Source organism: Pararge aegeria, chromosome 8, assembly GCF_905163445.1.
Source record: "Pararge aegeria chromosome 8, ilParAegt1.1, whole genome shotgun sequence".
Lineage (NCBI taxonomy): Eukaryota > Metazoa > Arthropoda > Insecta > Lepidoptera > Nymphalidae > Pararge > Pararge aegeria.
The window spans coordinates 19068248-19096130 of NC_053187.1; the positions used below are offsets into that span (position 1 = coordinate 19068248).

General features: G+C 34.8%; 1 protein-coding gene across 1 annotated transcript; it reads right to left on the reverse strand.

Moving 5' to 3' along the window:
- Positions 1 to 69: 69 nt before the first annotated feature.
- Positions 70 to 23683, reverse strand: LOC120625919 (neurotrophin 1-like). Its single transcript, XM_039893189.1, is given in 8 exon segments — positions 70 to 1083; positions 1516 to 1639; positions 3439 to 3609; positions 6838 to 6987; positions 10511 to 10694; positions 11766 to 11949; positions 12699 to 13094; positions 23201 to 23683. Coding segments are annotated over 8 exon segments (2706 nt in total).
- Positions 23684 to 27883: the final 4200 nt, after the last annotated feature.

Below are 27883 nucleotides of genomic sequence, written 5' to 3' on the forward strand. Positions count from 1 at the left end.
AGGAGGAAGGCAGAGTATTTCAATTATGAGTACTGAAATTCTTAAACTAAATACTAAAACATTTTTATTTTACTTATGTTTCTTCCGTCCTATTGAGTTTGTATTTTTGGTATCCAACAATGGTCGGTTTATTGGCTTCCATTCAGTTTCAGACGACGTAACATAAGTTTGTGCATTATCTTCTCTATCAATTGAATCCTGATTTTTCTCGTAATCCTCGAAGAAATCAATAATAGGATGGTAATTATAATTAACTTTCTTGTTATTAACTGTATCTTCCCTTACAATTTTACTTTGATCAAACGGTATATAGTTAGTAAAATTTCTTTCGGTTGTAACTGCTTGAAGTTTCGGAGCTATTGTAGGTCGTGGATTAAAATTAGAGTTAATATTTATTTCTCTTTCGTCTACATCTTCATTGAAATCTGTAGAACTGTCTAAATCATAAGCCCCAACAGCAGATGTACCAGATGATACTAAATCTTCTGGCCCCGTTGATATCTTTTTCCTTATAGGCCTTCGACTGGGTCTAACAGGACCTCTTTTGAATTGACTGTCATTAGTTTTGTATTTGTTAAAACTTTCTTTAGAGAATGCAAATGAAGATGGTGCTGCAGGCGTTGGAGGTTCTAAATAGCTGGGCAATGTGACAGATTCCAAGGCTGCTATCCCAGTAGGATTTCGAGGAACCGGTCTTTTAATGTTTCTTACCGAGGTTGCTTGGTTAAACGAATCAGGGAAGTATGTATTACCGTAGGAATCGCTGGGATTCGATGCTACACTGCTATACTCTTCATTGTCATTTATTTTTAAATTATTGAATGTCGATCCAGGTATCAAATTGTAATTATCTGTTAGTGATGGGAATGACTCTGCGGCTGTTGGTTTATTGAGGCTAAATGGAGTTTTGGATAGGCTTGGTCTCTGAATACTGGATTGTACGGATTCAAATGCCTGGTTGCCGTGTTCAGATGATAAATCTTCGCCGGGAAAGTGCTCGGACGATGTTTCATGCATTCTATGGCCTAAAGGTGGAAACGATACGCTGTAACCTTCTATGTGACAGGAGCAGCATGTAGGAACCTGAAATAATTTTCAAATTTGAATGAGTGTATTGAAACCAATATGACCAACAAAAAAACAGAATAGCTGAGAGATCAACATATAATCAACCCAGTGTCGGCCAACTACTAGGCACTTGTCTCCTCTCAGAGTCAGGGAGATTTAGGGTTGAGGTGCTAATGGACAACGGTCTAAAGCCTGGCCACTACACTGGCCAAGTCCGAACTGGTAGACTTCCAACACCTCTGAGAACGTTATGGAGAATTCTCATTAAAGCATTCACTAAAGACATTCTCCTAAAGCATTCATTTTCTTAAATTAAAAAACCCACATTACTCCGAAAAGTTAGAGGTTAGAGAGTAAGAGCATCGGGAACCGAACTCAGTCACCGCAAAAGGTAGGCCGAAGCTCTTACCACGAGGCTATCAGCGCTTTATTCTTTAACATACTTACTTTAAATATATCCATGTGCAAACCATTTTGTTGGTCCCATGTTAGAAGTCTGTGATAGTTGTAAACTTGAACACATTTGGATTTAAAATTGTCCGTGAGGTAAGTACAGGACTCCTTTGGCTTTCTGAAATTGAAGAAACAGAATTCGTAGTCAAGCGAAAACTTTTCGTGCAATAAGAAAATACTATAAACCTACGAAGGCTTTTATTTTTAAGCATTAAGAGAAGGTTAATTAGGGCAGGGAATTTATTTATCTACAACTGGCGACCCGCCCCGGCTATGCGCGGGTGTAATTTAGTTACTAATGAAGACTTTGAAGTGATTCACCAATCTCGTAAGGTTTAGGCAAAGTCTGCAATTTAAGCGCACAAAAGTATGTTTGAAAATTGAAAATTTTCGATTTTTTTCTACAATTATATACATGTTTATTACATATAAACCTTCCTCTAAAATCACACTATCTTTCGGTAAAAACTACATTAAAATAGAAATTTGAAAAGCATTGAGCATAGCAGTAAGTAAGAAAAAAGTATAGGTACATATATAGTTATTAAAAACAGCAAGCAAGATGAACAGCTAGTTGAACAAAGATTAGTGTAAATGTACATCATACAAAAGTATTTTTTAAAAGATGCAGTTTTAATTTTCTTTAAGAAGCTAAAAAACAGGTTCACGTCAATACATTCATCGTTATAATGCTTTGTTTAATTTAAAACAAGCTGTTACTTGCTACTTCGCCCACGTTTGTTATGCTATTTTGAAATTACCACGGGAACCGTTTTATTTACTTTGGCATGTATGTATGGAGACTACGGAGCCACCTCCGTGCCGGTTAAACAATCGGTTTAAACCTGTGCAAACCTAAAATTTTGCATTCGGAATCTTATTTCGGAGTATTTCAGGTGCCTGCCTCGGATGCATGAATGAATGAATGAATGAATACACTTTCATTGTACACCAAAGAAAAAAAGTAGTTACAGAGATATAAATACATATCAAGAGAGTACAATTTGGTGGTCTTATCGCTACATAGCGATTTCTTTCAGGCAACCAATGGCGTAAAAGGAAAAAACATAGAAAAGAGGTAGGTGGTGCAATAAATAATATTTAAATTTATACAAATATATAAATAAAATATATGTATATATAATAATATTACATATAAACAATACAAATAAAATATATAACATAAATACTTATAAATAAATAACATTTAAAAATAATAAAATAAAATTACACACTTAAATGCATGCTTTATATGTGCCAAATTTCAGTGAGTTTAGTTTAGCTGTTGGCTGTGCAAATGGAATAAACCAGCTATTATTATTAAACAGCTATTCATCCAACTACAACACAAACATTTTCTAGTTGTGGGAATCGAACCCGCGGCTTTGGACTCTGAAATAGGGTCGCTACCCACTGCGCCAATGATGCGTCTTATATAATACGTTAAGATAACATTTTGTGCGAAACATGGCACATGGACTGTAATCGAAGATTCTTATTCCTGTGGCCTTAGTACAAGATTTACAATTAAATTTCAAATTGCAAATTTATTTATTAAAAGATTTGCATTAGTAACAATGAAAGCTACTAGTACTTACTTATAATTAAGTATATTAATCAGAGGACTATCCATTTTGCCGGCAATCATGCGTAGGATGAATCATTAATCCTCGCGGTCTCTTAGGCCCAACTGTCAGTTCGGACAGTACCCTAACCCACCGTTAGAGATTGCTAAAATGCACTTGCACCCAACCTGTTTGTGCCGTGTGGGAATGCACACGGCTTGCTTTTGTCATGCAAAAGACTACGGTAAGTTTTAATTTATGATTATGCATATCGCTCTGTCTTAGGGTCGGAGAGGCCGAGGGGTTAAGGATCAATTAAGGAGTCGTTAGGGTTTTAAAGAAACTTGCTTACAGGCATTTCTCAAGGCGCAAAGTCTGCGTATGTTCTCCCGTGTTCACGATGTATTTCCACTGCCCTGATGTAGCCCTGGCTCGCTGCGGCCGCGCGTACTTCACTGTGCTGGGACACATGAACCCGGCTTCACCCGCACTTGCGAAATCACGGTTCGCTGTGTCGCCTCGCCTTAAACAAATAACAACACATGAGACAAATAAATACAATTCCAAATATTATACGCCGTGTGGTGACGGCAGATAAGAATACGACTAAATATCCAGTGAACAGTAGTAATTCTACAAGTTTTGGAGGTGGGCGTGGTCACTGATACGCAATCATTGTTTCATTAAGTAGCGGATAAGTTATGATGTACGAGATGACTAAGGGAACATAACTGAGAACGGGCACATCCACCAACCCTTCTGCCCAGCGTGATGATTAAAGGCGATCCCTCCCGCTGCGAGAACTCTTTAATCCAGCAGACATTTCCTGGCTACTGATGAGGCTTTAACTATATAGTTAGCACCCTACCGACAAAGACGTATTTACGATTAAACTTTCCGATACGATGCCGATTAAGGTTATAATGTACGTATGTAAATAAGATAATAATAAGTACTAAAGTTAATAATGTAAATAAGTATATAATGTATTTAAGTAATTAATACTCTTAAGTACATAATGAACTTAAGTAAATAAATAAGTATATAAGGTAAGTAAGTTATATAAGTAAATAATGTAAATAAGTATATAATGACTTTGACTTAAAGTTATATAGTTAAATAATGTACGTAAGCAAATAATATAAATAAGTAAATAATGTACTTTTTATCTGAAGTAAATAATTTACGTAAGTAAATAATGTACGTATGTAAATAATTTATTTAAGTAAATAATATAAATAAGTAAATAATGTATTTAAGTTAGTAATTTATTTATGTAAATAATTTTCTTAAGTAATTAAATAAGTATGTAATGTAAGTAAGTTATATAAGTAAATAATGTACGTAAGGAATTAATTTACTTAAAGTGACCGAGTAATGATCGAGGTGTAATATAACTGTTACACCCCAGACAATTTGCATCCCACTAAATACCACACCACAGTAAATAAATATCTTTCAAGTTTTTGGTTATCTGTAGGTATCATGAGAAAATTATAGCTTGCGGACACTTCGATTTCCCACCCTGTAGCATCAGAACCAGAATGAAAACTGTGTGCATATTAAAAAATGTGAATACTAGAGATTTACATTTCGAATATTGGATAGAAGCAGGCGTTACTTTGCGGAAATCCATAATATATTATGAAAATTAAGCTAAATTTTCTATCCTCCGCAAAAGGAGGAGAATCTTTATGGTGTAATTTATAATTTGTTCAATCCTTTTACTCCTCACCAAACAGATCTTCGGCAACCCTCTACGCACGTTTCGGTCCGAAACCTCAGGAAATGTCGACTTCACAATGACTTTACATTTTGAATATCCTGCTTTTATGGGTCAGAAATGTTCTTTTATGACACTTCCATTTTCACCATAATGCTATGAGAGATTCGAGTACAAAAAAACAACTACCAATCATATAACCCGCGAATGAGCTAAGCGAATTGTGCTAAATTAATTCATTCGAGACAAACCTTGACCTCCCCGTTTTACGTGCTATCATTAGGCCAATGAAAATGGACCTGCATTTTAACCTGATTTTCACGCAAAAGATTTGTAGACAAACCTAACTTGGCTATATTTCTTTTGGTTTATATAACACGTCCTCCATGGCGTTGTGAGCGTTGGGTCTCATAAATGGAAGGACCCGGGATCCCTGACAGTTTCCATTTGGGAATTACAGGCGCATGAGGCTGAACAACTACGTCTCAGGTTGATGGACACAGGGCGCCATGTTGCAGGATGTGCCTCGTATACCCTGCGAAGTGTTGCTCTGTTTTTTTTAATTGACATCTTGGAAATGTCTCTGAAAAAGTTCAAAGTTTGTATTAAACGTAAGCTTATAGAAAACTCCTATTATAGTATAAAGGACTACGTAATCGATATAAAAGCTTGGGTGTGAATTATTGCTCTAACCAGGTTGCTCTTCTAATAATTTTAAATGACATTGTGAGATGAAAAACACCCGGCTTTGTTGTGGGCTTCTTCTTAGACCAGGACGCTTTTGGAACCCTCGTTGCTTTAGTTTTAAGTTTACGAATGTGGTTATCGCCATCATGTCACTACCGTGTAATTTTTATGTACGCATCAAAAGTGCCCACCTATGGGCCTACTTGAATAAAGATATTTTTGACTTTGACTTTGACTTTTGTTAATAGGGGATGGTATTCCACCTACCGTCTGCTTGGTCCGACAATTATCACTATATAAAAAAAAACAAACATTTTTCTCTGGTCTGGCTTCGGCCGTGGCTAGTCACCCTACCGACAAAGACGTCCCAGCGATTTAGTGTTCCGGTTTCGGTGCGTGGTGGCTTCCAACAGCCATACCCCTAACAATTTAGCCGGCTACCACCTTAGATTGCTTTATCACTTACTAACTACGCAATTACTAGTAGGATATAAAAAAAAACATTTCTATTAGTTTATAAACAAGCAATAACTTTATGTAAACAACGCATTGCAAAAGTTAATTTGCTTCTGGTAACAGTGTCGCCATTGTATTTTAACCGCAAGAAAAGATTGACAAGTCCTAATTTGTGAAATCTCTGATCAAAACTGCTATTATCTGTGCTGTATTCTCGTTGTATAACGCTTCAATTCACGTTGTTGCAATTTGATTTAATAACTTTTGTTATTAGTTATTACAATATCGTCTATTACCGAGCAAGATTGCACATCTCAAAGACTACTTGTTAAGATACGAGCTTATGGGGGTTGGTTTAAATGTAAACCCACAATATATCTTGCATGTCATTTATACATATTATGTAACTGATACGGTAAGTAACAATATTATGTTTTAACGAACTAAAGTCGCAGAGCGCAGTTTGTAGGGGTATCCGGACAGCCGAAGAAACGCGAGACAGCGCGAAAATTTCCGAATATCTATCGTGACGTTGCGTATTTTAGGGACATTATCAGGCAGGGTACGACGAATAAACTGCCATTCTAAAATATCATTGTTTTAAGGAAATTATATATTATAATTTTACTTGACATGTTCTGTCTGTAAGTATTTTGGTACAAATACTGGTTATAGATAACAATCTTTTTCTTAAGAGACGGCACTCATATAATATTTCAATTATTATTTCGAAAAGTGTTGCTATAACACTCACGCCTAATTAAAGTTCTTTATTTATATAAGTTAGCCTGGCCGTAGATGTAATCTGTATCTAGACTTCAACACTAAGAAGCATGACTTTGGCTTTAAATTTGGATGCCAGATTTGTAGGAAAACTCTATTTACCTGTTAGACACAAGGTAGTGTTCCGCAGTATACTTCGCCTCCTGGGCAGCAGTGATTCCGTCTACAGCACCCTCCCCTGGGTCTTTGAAGTCCGCCAACAGCGCACCCGCGGCTGCTTTGTTCCGCCTTATGCTACCAATGATTGCGTCTCTGGAAATTCAATTAATATTTAATATCGTTGTTTCATCATATCAACCCATTACCGGCCCACTGGTCACGGGTCTCCTCTCCTCTCCAAGGCTTTTTTTGCGGAGAATCATGTTGATGACTTCTACGCAATCATGAGAAAAAGATCTGCATCAATGATGAGTAGAATGCGCGGAAGCTCCAACAATATTTTTAAAATATTAACCAATAAATGGAAAAATCCCTTTATGGAGCACTGGGTTGGTGCACACTCACACACCAGGTGCTCAAGAGGGTATTTACCTTAGAAGATTCCCAATTTTTTATTATTTATATGTTTGGCCAATTTTAGTTTATATTATAGTAAATAAGATAATTGTTGTTGTTGTAGCTATGGATTTTTATCAAATTAAACGTTATTATTATTATTATTATTTAAACCCTTTTTTTTGGTCATGGGATTTTTAACCAGTAAAACCCTCTCGGTGGTCATCCTCGGCACATATTTGGCCCTAGTCCACCACGTTAGCCAAGTGCAGATTCGTAGACTTTAGCTTTAGCCTTGAGAAAGTTATGCTGAGACTCTCAGGCATACAGGTTACCTCACGATGTTTTGTTTTACCCGTGCCCTACACATGGCTCATAGTGGGTTTTTTATGATGGTGCTATGAGGATTAAGGTCAACCTTCGATTTTTAGATAACAGTCGTGATTCCATTATAATAACCGGGTATTGTGGCTAAACGTGCTTCCCAAGGAAGAAAGATAAAGGCCGAATTGCGACCTCTAAATTCAGTCACTGCGTCTGATTTACGTCGTCACATCTAGGCCACACCACGTTATAAAGATTATCTATATAGCTTTTATTCTGCAAACAATTTACGTGTTAGAAATGTATATATATAAAAGAAAGTTCTGTTAGTTACACTATTTATAACTTAAGAACGGCTGGACCATATTTTATGATATTTGATTTTTTGGGTTCCTCTTAGACCTAGGATAATAAGTATTGAAATCTTTTTTTTTTATGAATGTTATATTCATAGAAAAAAAAAAGATCCGCGGTACGAAGTTCGCCGGGATAGCTACTAGTTTAAAATAAATGTGAAAATATTTGGTTGAGTAGTTAGTCAAACTACTCTTTTTTAATTACTTATAATGAAGAGGTTTCAGCTATTGGATATGAAAAGATTGCTTGGAAGCATCCGCTTTCATCTCTCACAAGATAGAAAAATTCGTGTTAAAATGTTAATTGTAAATTCATGTTAAGATGTCAGAAAATAACAGCTTCTTGCACACTTCTTCTCAGTAGAATCTATCCAAATATCTTTACATTTTCATGTTCCACCTAATTAGGCTATGAAAATATAATTTTACTTTTTATTATTATGTATGCTACATTTTTTAATCTACATTTGCATGACGAAAAGTTGATTAAAGGTTTCACTCCCTTTTGCAGTTATAAAAGTAAATGCTTATGATAATGTTGATGTAAATGTTTAAGCCCAAGTTTTCTAATAACATAATTCGAGTTTGCATTAATAGAATATTCATGAATATTAAAATATAACAGCCTCAATTCCTCACGTGAGTGGATTTCTTTAAGAACTTTTTATTACTGCCAAAAGGTTTTTTTATTGCGTTTAATAATAATTGTTTCTAATAAAAATTCCACAGTCTACTTCTGCTTAGTAAAATTCACCGTTAGTTTAAACGCTCATCGTCATCCTTCCAGTTTTTCTTTTGTTGATACCACGGAGCCGGTTGACATATGCTCTCACTTTCTATCGTGTCCGTTCCGACATTGTGACGTTTTCCTTCTATTTACTTTTGCTTTCGTTCGCGATCTACTTATGCAATCATTGACCTGTACTGTTTATGTTTGGCTAAATTCGTAACTGTTTGGTTTTATACTTTTTATTTTAATGCTACAGTGACCACTGGAGTTTTATAAACTTCTGTCTGAGATAGCATCAAACTCGTGATACTTTGAGACATCTTTTCTCCCAAAATCGCTCAGTGCTTGAAGACCAAATTGTCGAAAAGTAGGTGGACTTATGGCTTAGAAAAATGGCCGTCTATGTGCCTTATAATAGGCTTATAGCCACTCAGTGGTCAAAGAGCTATACTCAGAGTATAGCTCCGTGACAAAATTATGATTGAGGTCTCATGCCGTGCTGTGACCATCTCTTCTCTTCCCGCGGGTGTTGTACGAGACGACTAAGGCAATAAAACACAATGGGCAGCAAAGTCCTACTACAACTACAATATTTCCAACTATTGAGCTCTAAGAAAACACAAAGGTCCTGACAATGTAACATCTGTTTATATTATGTACTATTTTGCGAAAAGCCCCAAAGCTCCCCATGATCCATTAACACAAAACGAATATCTGATTCGGTTGCTACACATAAGTCTGTTCTAACTGCAATTTCTAATAAATTATCAAACATATTCTCTCTTACTTCTCACATCTGTAAAGCGAAATATATCAAATCGCTTCCGTCACTCTCTAACGAAGAGACTGAAAAACTACTATTAATATTTCAATAATTACAAACATAAATATATTTATAAACTCGTTTGGTACGCCAAACACTTACATGCACACGCTGCTGAGCGCATAATCATGCACACTCACTCACGCAGTCACAAACACACAGACACAAACACACACGCACAAACACGCACAAACACGCGCACACAACAACTATTATGTTTCTTGCATGCTGCACGAAATAATTGTATAGGACTTTATACAAAAACTTGTTTTTGGAACAAAATAAAATCAAAGCTTTAGTGGGCGTGGGCGTGGGGGTTAGAACGCAGTTGGAAACTTTTCTTGACGATCCAATGCATTCTGATCATAAATAAAAGAATAAAAATAAAATCTACTGCGATCACCAACTCTTCTGCTTAGCGTGGATATTATGGACCAGCCCACCCACCACGAGAGGCCTATAGTCCATCAGGAGGCTGTTATAGGCTTTTAGCGTATATCTAAATATTTATCATATATATTTTGAATTCAGGATTTTAACAAAATTTTATAAACCAACGTGGGCTCGATGTTATACAAGCGACGCATCAACCTTGCAACTCCGATTAAATAACTAATATAAGTAATCACATTCATCATCATCATCATCATAATATCAACCGATTGACGTCCACTGCTGGGCATAGGTCTTTTGTAGTGCGTTCCAAACTCCACGATTCTGGGCCGCTTGTATCGAGCGGCTCCCCGCGACTCTGTCAACTTGGTTGGGGGTTGACCAAGGCTGCGTTTACCGGTGCAGGCTTGCCACTCTAACACCATGGAACCCCAACGTCCATCGTTCTCCGAGCTATGTGCCCCGCCCATTGTCACTTTATCTCCGCGACTCGTTGAGCTATGTCGGTAATTCTAGTTCTTTTACAGATCTCCTCATTTCTGATTTGTTCACGTAGAGATACTCCTAACAAAGCTCTTTCCATCGCTTGCTGAGAGACTCTGAGCCTTCTTATGAGGCTTGCTATTCACATTATGACATAATAATCAGACTTACGTTGGATAATCTTCAGCATGTAAACAGAGAGTGTTAGTAAACATCTCGCATTTTGCTTGATCGCTGGCTGTGGGTACTTTTCGGCCTGGAACTGGTCGGCGTCTGCTGAGGAGTGGTTCTGTGGTTGTACGACGAGTTGGTGGTGATATCTTTGGCATAAAAGTGCCTCGACGGATTAGGTTACCTGTGAAATGTAGAAAATATGATAGTAAGTAAGTAGAGTAATTTTTTTATATTGAGATGGATGAAACAGATGGTCCACCTGATGGTAAGTAGAAAACTATCGCCTATAAAACGGGCAACACTTTGCAGGGAATACGAGAAACACGGCCTGCCACGTGCCACCCTATGTCCATTAACCTGAGGCGTAGGTTTTAAGCCACAGGTCAGAATTGTCTGATCAGACATTGCATGGCATTGCAACAATTTTGCTTGGCGGTAGTTCTTCCCTGGATGAGACTATCACAAAAAGCTTTAGTTCTACGAGAAATATTATGCAGATTGTGTGAAACCAAATCTCTCTCTATTTCGAGTTTAGAATTAATCATAGTTAATCATAGTTGTCGCGGGAACTGTAAGAGCTAGGCTATTAGGTTTCACAACAAAATTATTACATAAATAATGTTATATTGCATCTAAATAATCATATTACTGCAACTAAACCATTGTGATAAATAGGACATTAGTGTGTTTTTAGATTAGGGCGCTAACTACAATCGTAGATAGCAGCATTATTTTAATATTTTTGAGGATCTTGTTTCAGCATTATGACCCTTGTTTGTTTGTTTGAATTCTTTATTTGCACACACAACAAAACAAAGGAGAAACTAGAAGCTAGTGTAGGTCTGATCCGTATTTTAGGCACATCGAGATATATAAAAAATATATAAAAAATACTTGGTTCAAAGAAACTTGAAAGACGGACGCTCCCTCAAACACAGTGAGATGAAATTAATTTAGAAACTAAAAAAACTTGCTTTATTGACAATTCTGATAAAGTCATAGGAAATAACTTTATCAGGATTGTCAACTGAGGTTCCAAATTCAAAATTATGGTTCGATAGTTATTTGATGGGTCCATTTTATAGTTTCTGACATATTTTTTATCTACCCAGATACTGAATAGGATTGCTCGATGGAAAAATTATTTTCTTGTAAAAGTTTATTCATACGATATTTAAATTATCAATGTTCTTTATTTGCCCTTCACCTTCTTAACGCAATTATAGTTATTAAACTGAGGTATCAATTTTACCTTTCCTGTCCATGTATCTATTGAGTGATCGGAATTTTTCAGCAATGGGAAGATCTTGAACTATTGTTTGATTAGTGCCATCAGCTGTAAGATCCATGGTGCCGTTATCGTTGCGGTTTATGCTTTCATATTTATTATTCACGTTTAGGTCTGTTGCAGTTCTCTGGAAATAGGTTAATTAATTCTGTAAATTTCTACATTACACGTTATCTCTACATTTTGTTGATTATTACCGTATTTTAACTTATTTCGTTGTATAATAGTGTAGAAATCCTAATTGGGTCATAGTTACCAAATAGAGAATTATTATTATAAAGGTAGCAAAATAGTTTTTTATGTTATTGTCACACTAATTTGAAGTTTCACATTAGAAAGAGTAGGTAGAAAGAAGAAGTTTTAGGTTAGTAAAAACAAAAAATATAATATGTGTTCTCTAACCCCACGCTTCAGACAGCTTTTGAAACTGGTCATGAAAACCAACATAATAATAATGATGATAATAATGATGTCAAATCCCAAGAAGTGGGCAAGCTAAGTTCTAAATCCTTCTCAAAACGAGCAGTTGAAAATTGGGCTAAAAATTATCTCATGAATAGTAAATTATAATGAATTATCTAAATGTAAAGCTGTTTCTTTTTAGTGAAATTCATCTTCATTCTTGGCTATGTTTTGTTTTCATTTAATGATAACGAAGTAATTTTAGGTACCTTACTTCCTTGGTCTGAGTTTGTTAGGGAGTTGCTATTAATCACCAGAATATATTACTACTATCAGGAAAAATAATATGTACTTACCGTATTGGAAAATTTATTCACCATCATACGTACCAATTTTTTTTTTTATGTAAATAAGTACAAACCAAATTCAGTACCTTAGTTTCGTGGTCTTAGTTGCTACAGTTGCTAAGCTACATAAAATACGGATCATACTTACATTGTTATTATTTGCAATATCGTGAAGTGTATTTGCAGTGTCTTTATGCTCTGTGTTACTCTGTGTAGTATTCGTGACTTTAATATTATTTTCTTGTGCATGTTTGTCACCTATTGTATTTACTGTTTGCGTTACTCTTTGAGATCTGTTTCTGAAGTTGCGATGTTTATGAAGTACATTTTGTGTAGTTGAACTTAATTCTTGGTCTTCAGTGTCAAAAATGTCATCATTTAATGATTCCTCAGTGAAAGAGCGTCTTTGGAAGAGTGTTTGTGGGTATTTTACTTCTCGGGGCTCTTTTCCGGGTCTGATCGCACGACGGATCAAATTGGCTGTGTCTAATAGGATTGGTAGCATCAGATCAGAAGTGTCGTTGTTATTGAACATTGATCTCACCTGTAATAAAGAGAAAGGTTTGAAATGAGTAAAAAACAATCAAATAAGGTTCATCTTAGCATTTCTTCAATGTAAAAGTTTCATTGTCAAACAATCTAAAAATGTTTCCCTTGTCAACGTCTCCTGAAGCGGCTCCAGTTGCAGAGCTAAACATACGTAGAGGGTACATTGCGGAGGATTGGATTGCCTAGTTAAATGTTTAGATTGGAAAAATATAAATTACACCATACGGATAATTCTGCTTTTCGTGGACTATAGCAAATTTAATTTAATGTTCATTATAAAATTAATCTGAATAAGTATGAAGTATCCATGATTGTAGTAAATGTATAAGATACAGTATTTATTTTATTTTGATAAAGTAAAGTCAAAAGTATTTCTTTAAGTGAGAGTCCAATTGTTTTAACTATTATATTCATTGTATATTTTTTTGATCTCACGAACTCTTCTTATGTTATTAAACAAAAAAGGAACTATGAAGATTTTTAAATGAGAAATTTTGAAATTCGTAGAGCTTTCTATTATTTAACAATAAGACAATATATATATAATATATTCGTCTTTTGCTTTTTTGTAAATTATGCTTTAAATTGTAAGAACTCTTACGGGAAGTTGTCAATGTATTATCAAGGTTACAAAATATGCATATTTTATATTTCTTTAGCTCTAAATGAAAAAAACGAGCACGATTCGCTTTTTATTATTTTAGCTCTTCATAACTTGGCAACCCTAATCATTTTAACTTTATCACTTAGCCGACATCTTATTTTGTAGTAATTAAATCATTTTGTCCAGTTGAATAGGCATATTATGATTACTATGTTTCAATTATTTGGGGGGTCATGTGAAAACGTAACTTAAAGTGTGAGACAAATTTTAATGGCGCATTATTTTAGTTTGTTTAGCTTATTTAAGTTTTAGTGTGTGTGTTTGACGCTTTAAGGTTGGAGTTGAACAACTATTTAGCTCATTAAGGCCGTTTATTAGCAAGATTTGTAGTTCAAGTTCGTTGATATATTGTCCATTGTTTTTATTGTTTATATTGTTATAAAACATCACAGGCCACAATGGCTACAGTAAGAGGTCAGTGTAAAATCAAGAGATCGTGGGACCGTTTCACAGCTCTGCGGTTGTAATAAGCGATTAGTTTTGATAAAGATGACAAATGAACACTTAAGTTACATTCGTTAAAACTATTATGACTTTGATACATTCGTATTATTTTATGATTTGTACTTATCTTCGACGTATTTATTTTTACATTATTATTTTGTCATTTTTCAATTCTGTGATTTGATGCCAATGATTCAGTTATCTGCATAGTTATAACATAAATAATAGTTTTATGTTGTAGCTATGTACGTTACTATAATAAAATACTTTACATAATATAAGCAAGCGTTAACTTTGTGGAAATCCAACGATGAATATTAGGTCTTGTTTGCTAAAATATAATAACATCATTATCATTATATCTACCCTTTACCGACCCAAGATCACGACGGCAAGAGTCTCCCACGCATGAGAAGGGTTTACGCCTTAGTACACCATGCTTGCCCAGTGCGGGTTGGTGGACGCTATTGAATATAGCGTACGCATTATATCGCTATGAAGCGAACGCATTTTACTCTGATCAGTATATGAACTCTCAGTTATGCAAGATCCCTCGCGTTGTTTTACTTCACCGTTTTACTTTAAATAGACATACACATAATAAGAAAAGAAAGAGAAATTGACTGATAGGTAGGAATACAACATTGTCAAAGCAAGTACTGAGTATTTAAAAAGCGGAGTATTTTAATAGTTATTTAACTGTTAAATCGTCATTGTAAATGAGCGAAAGTTATTTTATCAATCCTAAACGAAAGTAGGCGGTACTTTTACAACGGCCCGTGAAATTTAAAATATTTTTTTTCAACTAATTACGATTGCAAGACTTGATGAGGTTACAGTCCATCTACGAAGACCGAAGTCTTTTGTGGAGAATTTTAAAGATATGCATGTATTCTATGATAGGTTATTGACCAACGTCAGATGAAAAACTGCCAGCTAATGGAAGATTATTGATGGAAGAGGAAATAGAAATAGTTGGCCGTCATTCAAGTGTGGCCAAGTGCGCTAAACTATTCCATAGTTTAGCGTCTTCACTTCGCTCAGACATTTTATGATGGTAATTGTTTATGTTTTCTTTATGGAAGCTTATTGGAGAATCCTATCAATTATACATAATATTGCAAATGCAATATTGTACTTAATTTTATATCCAAATGCACGTCTAAATCTTGGCGTTTCGTGCCACTCTACTTTAATGTTCTGAACTTCTATTTTTTGATAGCGACTTTTATCAAGGTGTTTTTTTCTATTTGCTCTCTTTTTTATTTGTTGTATACATATACAGCACATAAATCTGTTAGTAAATAGATAGCTTTGTAAACATGAAGCTCTGTCATGACATTGCAATATGGTCCAAATTATTTTAAAGGCGATTCTTTTTTTAGATAAAGTTAGCTTTGGAGCAACGATATGTTAACCACCATTACAACGTTGACAACGTTGTTAACTACAGCGCCTTACTCGTAACTAGGATCTAAGTATTTCTCAGATTGCATTATAAATTGTTAATAGACTAAAACATGCCCGTAGGCGATATATTTATGACAATGGCTACTCGCTCTACTTGACGCACAATACGTGAAATTGCAACGCTCGGGCAAAAAACGGCCCAGTTCCGTATCGGATCTCGAATGAAATCGAATAGGCCATGAGAACGCGGAGAGATATGCTATAAGACGATATAACGTAACAATAATGACTAGTGTTAGTTGTAGCTACATAATAATACTAAGTATTATGTAATAATGTAGCAAAATGATAAATACTACTTAAAGGATTGATACTAAATTTCTCTTAAATTTATTTTAACCAAAATAAAATAAAATTTATTCAAGACTTTTATTAAAGGCCACCCTGAATGCCAGCAATGGCCTTTCTTTCTTCCAGGTTTTTATTGGACGATGCATAAGAACTCTTTAAAATCCGTGTGCCAGTCGGTGGAGTATATCCCTAATACATAAACAGATAACGGATGACTGTAAAGTGCAATGAAATCGATCATCATCAAGACAAAACACTATCCTTTTCGCAAAAAAAACTAAATCGTTATCACGCAAATCCACAACCAGTTATAATATTAACATGACATCAGAATACGAGTACCTCGAATGAATTTATGAGATTCTTTATTTAATATTTTTTTGGTATCTATCTGATCTAAAGGTAATATTTAGCACTGTTTAGGTACAATTATTTGCGTAATATTTTCAATTCTTGTTTATGGCTTTTATCTGCGCCAACTGGGCACAAGGTATAACGCCAATATCTTGTAATTGGAGAAGGCACGAAAGAGATTGATCGGTGAAAATAATGAAAAGTTAATTTTGAATAAATACCTAGAATTTTTTTTAAAAAATATTTAGAAAATAGATGTAGAAAATAGTTGTAATTAGATTGTTAGTTCTTAATATAAGACCTTTGTTTGTGTTCGTATTGTTTTTTTTGTTTTTAATTTTATTTATTTATTGGATCTGGGGTTCATACAAACATTACACAGAATATGCAAAACCTTTTAAAAGTAAACACTACACGCTAATTTACTAACAATTTTTAAAGTGAGTCAAAAAAAAACAACAACTACGACATTTTCATTGGGCAGAAGCAGCCAATCTGTTTCATTAAATCCATTTAACGTCATCCCCATGATAGTTGTCATCCCCATAGCTTAATGTGTCATGTTTTAGAATGATTTTAATACATCTGATTTGACTTTTACAAAAAATAATTAGTCAAGAAGTCTTACAGTGGTCTCTCATTCTAAGATAAATTGATTTAATTGGTAGAAAGACAACAATAGATAGAGTCATGTTGTAAGCCATCGTTGTAATCGGATAGAGTTAGACAAATTATTTGTATTGAGTGAAAAAGTGTTAATGTTCTGTTAGATTAGATTTGTTTGTCAATGTGATATTATGCAATAAGTCGATTAGAATAAACTCGATTTAATATTATAAAATAACTACCGCTTAGATTACCGGATTTTACACGAGACATTGGTTCATACTTTAATGAATTCCCTTTTTTGCTATAATCGCGAAAGTCAGGTAATCTGAACAATGCAATTTATAACTACTTTAATCTTTACATTCCACACCAAGAAGCTTTATTCTTTAAAATAATTGTTTTATAAATATAACCTAAAATAAACTATTTAAAACTAAATAAAATCTATAACGTCCTCGAAACCACCGCAGCGAGGCACAGTTCCTAAGATGCTGGCAGCATTGCCCCTTTGGATTGCCAAACTAATTCATTGGCCAAGGTAACTGCCCGCTCTAGGATCACCGGTAGACTTGATAACCCTTTTCGATAATTCTTTAAAAAGAGCTCTTGCCTCCGGACCCCACGGTCCCAAAGTCTCTACTCTAAAAGGCACAAAAATGAAGCTGCTATCCAGGTGGTCATATTTACGCCTCTTGGCCTGCTCGGCACTGGTAGCAGCCGCAGAAGAAGAAGCTTAAGTTTGTTTGCATTTTATTAATTCTTAAAAAACAAGAGCTTCTCTCGTTCCATTAAAACATATCAAAATGTCTTAATTTTTTAAATATTTCTACAAAAAATGATATATACAAAAACTACGTTCATGAAACCAGACTTGAGTCGGAGATCTATTCCACAGAATAAACAATACAACATCCCACGGTTGATAAAAGCATTACGTTCTCTACGTAAGGTTTGTATCCTCATTGCCTTAGTGCAGTTTTCATAGAAAATAGCACAGTAGAAGTTTTCAAACAGGATAAAAAGAAACAAAACATTTTCTATAAACTTAGTTTTACTGATAACTATCATACGAGTTTATACTGAGTTATCAGGACCTCTATCTTATTTTATAATAAGTTAAATGTTTACATTGTTTTTAGAAAAATAAATTATTATTACTATTAAAGGACAATATCAGGTTCTTGTTTCCTATTGACCTCTATTAGTGTTTAAAAAAAAATTCAATATTTTTCTAACACTTTTATGCGAAACCACATAAAAATAAATTTAAGAGTAGTATAAATATAATACTTAATAAGTAAGAAGCATAAACATTAAACGAGAACTTTGCATGTAAAGTGAAGAGGTATCTGATGTCGAATCTTATTAGTTATATTTACTAGTTGACGGATAATATTTCATTAAAATTAACGATGGTTTAGTTTTATTTAGCCTAGGTAATGGAGGTAGGTAGGTGGTAGGTAATGGAGTAAATGAAGGCTCCTTTGATTTAATATGTTACTATCGTAAGATACCTCTGTAAAATCCATCCGAAGTATTTTTTTTTGTTTTATGTGTTATATTTTGCTCACTTGCTTACCGTTAGTCGTTTTATTTTGGTGCTCGCTTACCGATTAAACGCTGCAATCGTTTTATTTTGGTGCTCTATAAACTATAAGTCAATCGGAAAGTTGATTTACTTTTACATGAATTTTTGTTCTTCTATTCATCCATGTGACAAATGACAGCTTAGTTGAATTCCATATTATTGTACCAAAATATAGTTTTTTTTTCTTGGCTCAAAAGTTAGAGTATATTATCAAGGCGATTACAAAGTTATATGCGACATGTATTAAAAGGAAAATCAATGATCGCGTTTCACATAGAAATTGCGCCATGATTATCTGTAAACCGCAAAAAGTTAAAACCTGTGGGAATTCATTACGTTTCCATTACTGTCGCAAAGTGGAAGTTTGCAGTTTCGTTGGCTTGCATTGTATCGGAGGCATAGTTATCTCGTAATTGAGTTGTTCAGTATGATTATAGTTTTCATTTAATACACGGTTTGATGATTATTATAAAGCTAGTACTACGCCCGCAGTTTCACACGCATAACGCTTTGAGCCTAACCCTTGTTCGATTAACCTTTATTGAAATAAATACGTGAAGCTTCTGGCTTTCCTTTCAGGGGGGGCAAGGTCAGATCCCCGGCACGCTCCTCTAACTTTTCGGAGAAACGGGGAAGGAAAATATGTTCAAGTCAAAGTCAAATATGTCTTTATTCAAATAGGCTCATAGATGGCACTTTTGATGCGTACATTCCATGTAAAATATGACATAGAAGTGAGTTGATGGCATCATCAACTTAAAACTAAAGCTACGCGCGTCTCAAATGCCCACAACAGACTTATCCGGTTTTTATTTTTTTTGTTATCACCATATCACATATCACACTCATTTAACACAGTCATTTAAAACTATTCACATACTTTATGCACCATCCACTTTCCACTTTTTTATCGGCTGCGTACGCTCAGGTTGCCTTTAGAAGATCACTTTTAGTGATAAGGCCGCCTTTGCACCCTAGCACTAAGTACTATGTACTGTTATTCTGTTTTTCTTGTATTTCCTATTGTGTTGTGTTGCAATAAAGTTTTTCTATTCTATTCTATTTAAGAAGCAATCTGGTTAGAGTAAGAATTAAAACCCAAGCTTTTTTATTGTTGACGTAGTACTATATAGCTTGCACAGTCCTTAAAGCGTGCCTCTTTTCGTCTAGAAAGTTGGGTCAATAGTTTATATCTACAAATATTATAAAAACCAGAGTATGCCACAGAGGCAACCATTTAGTATTTAATCAATTTAATTCACATGTTTGGCATCCCAAAACTGATTTTGGCAGAACACGGTACATATTTCACTGCTAACTATTGAAGAAAAAATAAAATATAACAAAAAGGTGTTAAGTCTCATGTGCCTGTTATTACACCGGCAACCTGCTTAATGGCATTTTTATGTAAATAAAAATACGCAATTTTGACATGTTTTTTTTTAGTTATTTCGATTTAAAAATCAAACTACTGTTGTTAAGTTTCTATGAAACTGAAACAAAAATTATAGCTGGGCGAATTTAGAAATTACGACACTTAAATTATGTTTAATTCATAATGGTACGAATCAAAATCTATTTGCATATTACTCTTGTGCACAGCCTACATTTATTTTTTAACTGCGGATCGTTTTAATTGCGCTGAATTTAAAGTAACATATTTGGTTGTAGAATTTTGTACTTTTTTTTTACTCATCGGCTTAAGAAAGGTTTTACTAAAATCCCACGTTATTTTCTTAATTCGCTAACTTCCAAAGGGTTACAAACGCGACCTGGTCTAAGAAGAAGCACACAACAAACTTAGTCGGTTGTTGTTTCTTGTTATCACCATCTCACATTGTCATTTAGGACTTTTCTATAAGCTTACGTTTATAAAAAAAATTGTAATTTTTAGGAGACATCTACAAGATATCAACTGGTAGTTTATTGTAAAATTGCTTACAATTTCCTTTAAATGAGTTAATTATTTTATGTAGTCTAGTATATTGCACTGCAAGTTTATTTTTGCTTCTAATGTTCAAATTATTGCAGCCACATTATCTCTTAAATTAAGATATATCAAATATGTTTTGGGTAAAGACTGTCATTGTCTTAACAAATTTATTTTTATCTATTTCGTAAAGTTTCGACAATTCATAATTTTTTTGATTTCTTTGTTTTTCTCTACTACAATACGCATGTTTACTACATGTGAACCTTCCTCTTGAGTCACTCTACCTATTGCTGAAGATCGCATTAAAATCAATCAAATCGCGTAGTTCAAAAGATCTTAGCGTGCAAACAGCGGGAGCAATTTGCTTTATACTATGTAACGATAATGATGTTTGAACTCGGCATCTCAGGCAATCAATCAGTCAATTAAAAAAAAAAGTTCTTCATGAAATCGAAATTTAAATTCCGTTTATTGAGGAAGGTTATAAGGCTGTATTAAGTCACGTTACAATCGTGGAAAACTCGATTTCTAAAAAGCATCTTATTGGCTCCCTTGCGCAATATTGAGAGATCTGGAGTAAAGAAACAAATAAAAACCTTTAAAAAAATCGGCCAAGTACTAGTCATACTGGTGCAACGAGGGTTCAGTATTTCTGGAGGGTTTTTTTATGGCAACGTGATAATTTAAGTTAATAAACTATAAGTAAATCCCTTATTTTAATAAATCAGCATAGATACCAACTTTTTTTAAAGGTTTATTGTTCATAATATCTAAAACGCAATGCTAGCTAGAGACTTGGGTTTATTTTTCCTGCAAGTTTTAGATTTTAACGGTATTTTTTTTACTTTAGATGGCATAATAATAAATAATAATCGATTAAAGTAAAGTCCATAATTTTGTATATTTTCCACTATAATATAATGCATAAAAATAAATAATAATCGCTTAAAATGTAAAGGTAAAGCCCGCTTATATGATTACCCGTTTGCTAGTCCACACACTTTTAAGTTTCAACCCCTGATTTAAATTTTATAAAGATATGTTGTCTTTATATGATAAAAATAATTTTTCATCCTTTTTTTCGATTTATACTACTATTTTTTACAACTATTCCAAATTCAGTTTCGATAGCTTAAGAAGTTAGTGAAGAAATCGGATGTACAAAAAGTCACAAAAAGGGTAAAATTTTTACCATTTTGACGCGGAACCCTAAATAAATACAATTAACTATATTCTGTTGCTACGTGACCACGACGGAAGCCTAAACCTACGTCGATTAAGTAATTTACTTTACTTTTGATATTGACAAATGACAACCACTTGCCCAAACAGCATGAAAAGTATCTGTGTATTTCGGATGACGGATGATTTCGGCTGCCTTGGGTTTTATTACCGTGTTGACCGGAAAAATGTGTCGTTCTGTAAAGTAATTCTCAATTCCAGTCTTGATCTGTTCCCTATCCTGGTTACTATGCCGACCCGATGATAATGATGACCAGACATAAATGCGGACACATTATCGTATTATATACATGATACATAAGTATATTTCATATTATCAATGCAAAATGTATTTATTTACAAAACTTTATTTATCATTAGAGGCTTAATCTAATACTATAAGTAAGCTAATACTAAAAATAAAGAAAACTAATAATGTTTAAAGCTGTATCTATGCGCCGATTTCGGCGATATTATATTTCATATATTTTTATATGTTTTCGTGGAATTAATGACAAAAAAATAACAACCGGCTAAGTTTGTTGTGGGCTTCTTCTTTATAAGGGCGCGGTTGGAACCCTCGTAGCTTTAGTTTTAAGTTGACGAATTTAGTTATCGCCATCAACTCACTTCTATGTCATATTTTACATGTAATATACGCATCAAAAGTGCCATTAATGTGTCTATTAAAATTAAGAAATATTTGACTTTGACTAATAAAATAATATTTGTTACCTATGTTTGCCTAGTGGGTAAAGCTTCGGCTTTCTTGTTTGGGAACCGTTCAATTCCAGGCGCGCACTTTTAGGAGTTATGTGCATTTTTAATTCTAGCAATAAATACACTTGCTAAGGGGAAGGAAAAGTGTTGTGAGGAAACGTGCATGCCTAAGAGTTTTCCATAATGTCCACAAGACCAAGTGAAGTCTACCAAAACGCACTAGGCCAGCGTTGTGGACTATTGACCAAACCTTGAGAAGAGACCTGTTGCCTTTAACGGGCCAGTTAATGGTTTTGTGATGATGATAGACTTAACACCTTAACCAATCTTCATGATTTTTATAGATACTACTGACCCTTATGGATACTTTTGACCCTTTGAAAACAAACGACTCTCGAGGGATTAGAAACAAAACAATTTCGCGGGCAACAGGTACCTACGTCTGAAGCGGAGATAGCGCAGTGGGTAGAACCTCGACTTCACTTTCGGGGGCCGAGTTCGAATCCCAGCACGCAGCTCTAACTTTTGTAAGTCAGGTGCGTTTTAAGTAATTAAAAATTTCACTTGCTTTGACGGTGAAGGAAAACGTCGTGAGGAAACCTACATGACTGAGAGTTCTACATGATGTTCTCAAAGGTATGTGGAGTCCACCAATGTGCACTGGGCCAGCGTGATGGACTTCGGTCTTAACCCCTTGTCATTGTAGGAGGAGACCCGTGCCCTGTAGTGGGCCGTAAGGGGCCGATATGATGATACCTCATAATACGTTAATTTTAAATGAAAAAAAAAGCTTATTCCTAAAATTACCTGAGAAAGATTAAGAGGCTGCCGACCAGGAGGAGTGGTGACCTGGCTGGCCACTAAAGATGCCAATGCCACTCTTTGATTCCCCGACATCGCTCTGATGATAGGCAGGATTTGAGCGAACTTTCCCACATGGTCCTTCCTCTCTAACGCCCGCAGCACGGCATCCCGGATCATGTTTTCCTTACTCATCTTGATCTTATAATTCTTTATTACTGGCCGTTTAGATGTCGATTCGAAATAGTCGTCTAACTGCGCTGTCAAATCAGCTTCCAAAGAGTCCAAGTTGTATTGTGGCCTATGAGAGTTCGTCACCCCGTTTGGCTTCAAAATCCTCACTGGAGGCTTCACGATTGTCTCATACTGCCTTGACTCCTGTGCTATTAAAAGTTCATTTGGCTCCGAGAACTCAAAGTCCTGTAAATCTTCCGCTCCGGAAATATAAATTGAGGCTATTAAAATTATCAAACGCATTTTCAACGCCATTTTTGCTAACTAGTTGTTAATTAAAGTTTTTTATTGTTTCTCATACTTGGTTAGTCAACTTTTTGTAAACACAGCACTGCACATGTCTTTTTTGTGTTAGATGGTGATGCGCGCGCACCGCTTTCTGCCTGAGAGACGAATGAGCTCGCGAGAAGTTCGCACACGCACGCTTTTCTCACGTAGATATTTACAGGTGCCAGATTATGCCGGATATGCTTACTTTCTCTGTCTCCTAGGGTCATTTTGTGACCTATCCACACAGCGTTGGGTCACTTGCATTGTTATCAATACAGCGAAATTACATAAAGAGTAATTCGACAATTGAATGCCGAAACAAATTTGAGACTTGCTGCCCTGACATCCAAAATTATGATTTATCTTGATAGGTTTAGAGTACATATTCAGTTTGAATGGAAGTTCTGCTTGGTTTAAACTCAGAGGTGCTTTCACAGTGAGTTACGTCAGTTACGAAAGTTATCGATGAGGTCGATACATCGTTCATTATCGATATAAGCTCGGGGCTATATTGAATCACCAGACAAAATTTACATAAAAAGCTGATGGTTGAGTTTTTAAGCCACAATAACTCCAATGATGAGCCGACTAAAATGTTATGGGTAGCAACGTTTTACGGCTGATTGGCGCAGTGGGCCAACACTCTGCTTTCTGGGTCCAAGGCGTGGGTTCGATTCCCACAACTATAAGTATTTATGTATATTATTCATAAAATTATATATCAGTTATCTTCGTACCCATAACACAAGCTACGCTTACTTTTACTTTCATGTAGGGCTGCCTGGAAGCAGTGATTAAAATTTGTAACTATTTTGTATATTTATATTAATATCTCATGTACTTTTTTTGATTTATTTTTAGATTATTATTGTATTTTAATTACTCTCTTATATAATAATGTAATTGAGTCATAACAATTAAATAAAGAATTATTAATCTTAGTAGATGGGGATGTGTGTATTGTCGTAATATATTTATTATATATTACAATATTAGAAAAAAAACTGACTCATGGCTTAATTTCATAACTAACCTAAAATTTTTTTTTTTTTAATTTAATAAGTGGCTTACTTAGCCACTTATAAACATCAAAATATGATGAACGTAATAAGCCTACAAAAAATGTTATTCGTAATTTTGTGGTGGTGGGTCTTGTTGTCCTTCGACTTGGGCCATCTTGGATCTAGATCGAAGATCCTATCTATCATCAAATATAGCTAAGAATACTACCAACCGTTACAACCGTAGTAACCTTTCGGGAGCTAAGATTGGCATACATACACACACACAACATACACACATACACACGAGGAAACGTAGGAAAATCAGAAGATATTTCAAAGTTTAGAGCGGTGATAGCGGTGATAACGGTTTTTGGCGGGACCGAGTTCGATCCTGGGCATTTCTAACTTTTCGGAGTTATGCGCCTTAAATACAATTGAAATATCACTGCTTTAATGGTAACCTACATGCCAGAGAGTTCTTCATACATTTCTCAAAGGCGTGTGAAGTCCACCATAGCGTACTTGGCCAGCGTGGTGGACTAAGACCCAGACCATTTTTATTCTGATAGGAAACCCAATGCCATGTAGTGGGCCGCTAATGAGTTGATGATGTTCAAAAGATCCTCTAAGCTGCTAATGCGAGTTGGCGGTTGTTAGATACAATGACATTTTACTAGTACTAACTTTTACTAGTAGTAACTTATAGTGACAGAGCTCGTCCGGGGAAGTACCGCCAAGCATTAATATGTTGCAGTATAGAGGGCCGCTTAGCCGGTGTAATTACATGCACCTATTTGTCAGGAGAAGGGAAGCGGTGATAGCGCATTGGCCATGAGCTCGACTTCAAAGTCAAAGTCAAAAGTCAAAAATATCTTTATTCAAGTAGGCCCACAGGTGGCACTTTTGATGCGTACATAAGAATTACACGGTAGTGAGATGATGGCGATAACCACATTCGTAAACTTAAAACTAAAGCTACGAGGGTTCCAAACGCGTTCCAGTCTAAGAAGAAGCCCACAACAAACTTAGCCGGGTGTTTTTTTTTTTTTTGTTATCGCCATCTCACAATGTCATTTTAAATTATTAGAAGAGCAACCTGGTTAGAGCAATAATTTACACCCAAGCTTTTTTATCGTTTACGTAGTCCTTTATACTATAATAGGACTTTTCTATTTTAAGAGACATCTCCAAGATGTCAATTGGTAGTTTATTGTAGAATTGTATGCAATTTCCTTTAAACGAATTATGAATTTTATGTAACCTAGTATATTGCACTGTAAGTTTATTCTTACTTCTAATCTTTAAATTATTGCAGTCTCATTTTTTCTTAAATTTAGAAATGTTTTATGAACGTACATTAAATTTTCAAATATGTACTGACTATACACTGTCATCCATCCATTTCGGGGGGCCGAGTTCGAATCCCAGCACGCACCTTCAACTTTCCTAAGTTTTAAGTAATTAAAATATCACTTGCTTCATCTTGAGCTGAAACTTGCATACCTCAGAGTTTTATATAATGTTCTCAAAGAAGAAGAAGAAAAAGTCTTTATTGCAGAACAAAAAAAAAAAAAACGAACATATACATATGCACAAATGCGGCCTTATCGCTTGAAGCGATCTCCTCCAGACAACCTTTGGTTGAAGAAACATATTAGAGAAAACGGGATAGTGCAATACTTAAATTGTGCTAATTATAAACATTACATATACAATACATACTAATACTACACATATACTTATAGTAAAAACATATATATTTATATATATGTATATAAATATCAATATATATATATATATAAATATCAATATATAAACTTAAATACATATAACTATTTAAACATACACATAAAATGCATAGATATTTTGCTACATTGAAAAAAGACTATTTCCTGTCTAGTACAGGAAATAGTCTTTTAACCGCGATTTAAAGATATTTATATTATGATTTGGACTGTCTTATTTCCCTCGGCAGCTCATTCCATAAATTAACCACCTTTACCGTAAAAAAAGTCAAAGGTGTGTGGAGTCCACCAATCCGCACTAGGCCAGCGTGGTGGTCTACGGCCTTCAACCCTTCTCATTGTGGGAGGAGACCCGTTCTGTAGTGGGGTTGATGTGATGATGATGGGTCAGGAAGATGGAGACAGGGCAGAAATTTGTAGGGCGTGTTCCTTACCTTGCGAAGTGTTGCTCTGTTTATAGGATTATAGACGATGGTTTTTGTCTTACCATCAAGTGGGACATTTATTTAGTCCATCAATTATTACTTTAAAAAAGCTCCAGTAGATACTTACTTATTAAAGTGAAAAGCAGTAAGTCATTATTACCTACTTGAACTGTCATCATTATTATAGCTCTTATGTTTTCGGATGGTTTCAACATTTCCTTTTCAATACATAAAAAAGATGTAATGGTAGCCGTATAAGATGAACTTTCTTTTGATAACATGTTACGTATTCATTATTTTAAGTGTTTAACTATTACAATTTAAATTTTACGATCGATATTTCTGTATGTACAAAGAATTACGAAACGCTTCATAGAATAAACTTCAAGGCTTATATACATTGCTTCTTGCAGAGTTTTACACTCTCGATGCAAAAACAATGGGGTGTTATACTTTTGACGTGTGTGTGTGTGGATGTGTGTGTGTGTGTGGATGTGTGTGTGTGTGTGTGTGTGTGTGGCATCGTATTTCTCAAACGGAAAACCAATTTTAATAATGTGTTATTTTTGTTTAAATGGTAAATTAGTAGAGTGTGTTCTTAGCTATGTTAAATGAAAATCGTTTCAAGATGGCCGCCAGTACAAAATAACGAACTTTTTCACAACTCCCACAGACTGACCAGTAGAATACTGGTCACAATGTAAGTAGAAGTTTTAGTAAATTGCTTAAACTAAATAAACGCAAATAACAACGGAAAGTTAAAAGTGTTAGCCCCCCCCCCCCCCAAGGAAGGCCGAAGCCTTGTCCTATCTATTAGGCTATCATCGTTCTACCTTAAAAACAAAAAAAAAACCTATGCTCTATTATCATTTGCGGTCAATCTCTAGTCAAATAAATAAAGAAATAATAAGATGTATAAACCGGAGTCGCGTTCAACTCTTGTTTTAGTATCTCCGTGACTAGTGTCATTATGTTGTTTTTCATGATGGACACTATCGAATGTTTGATCAA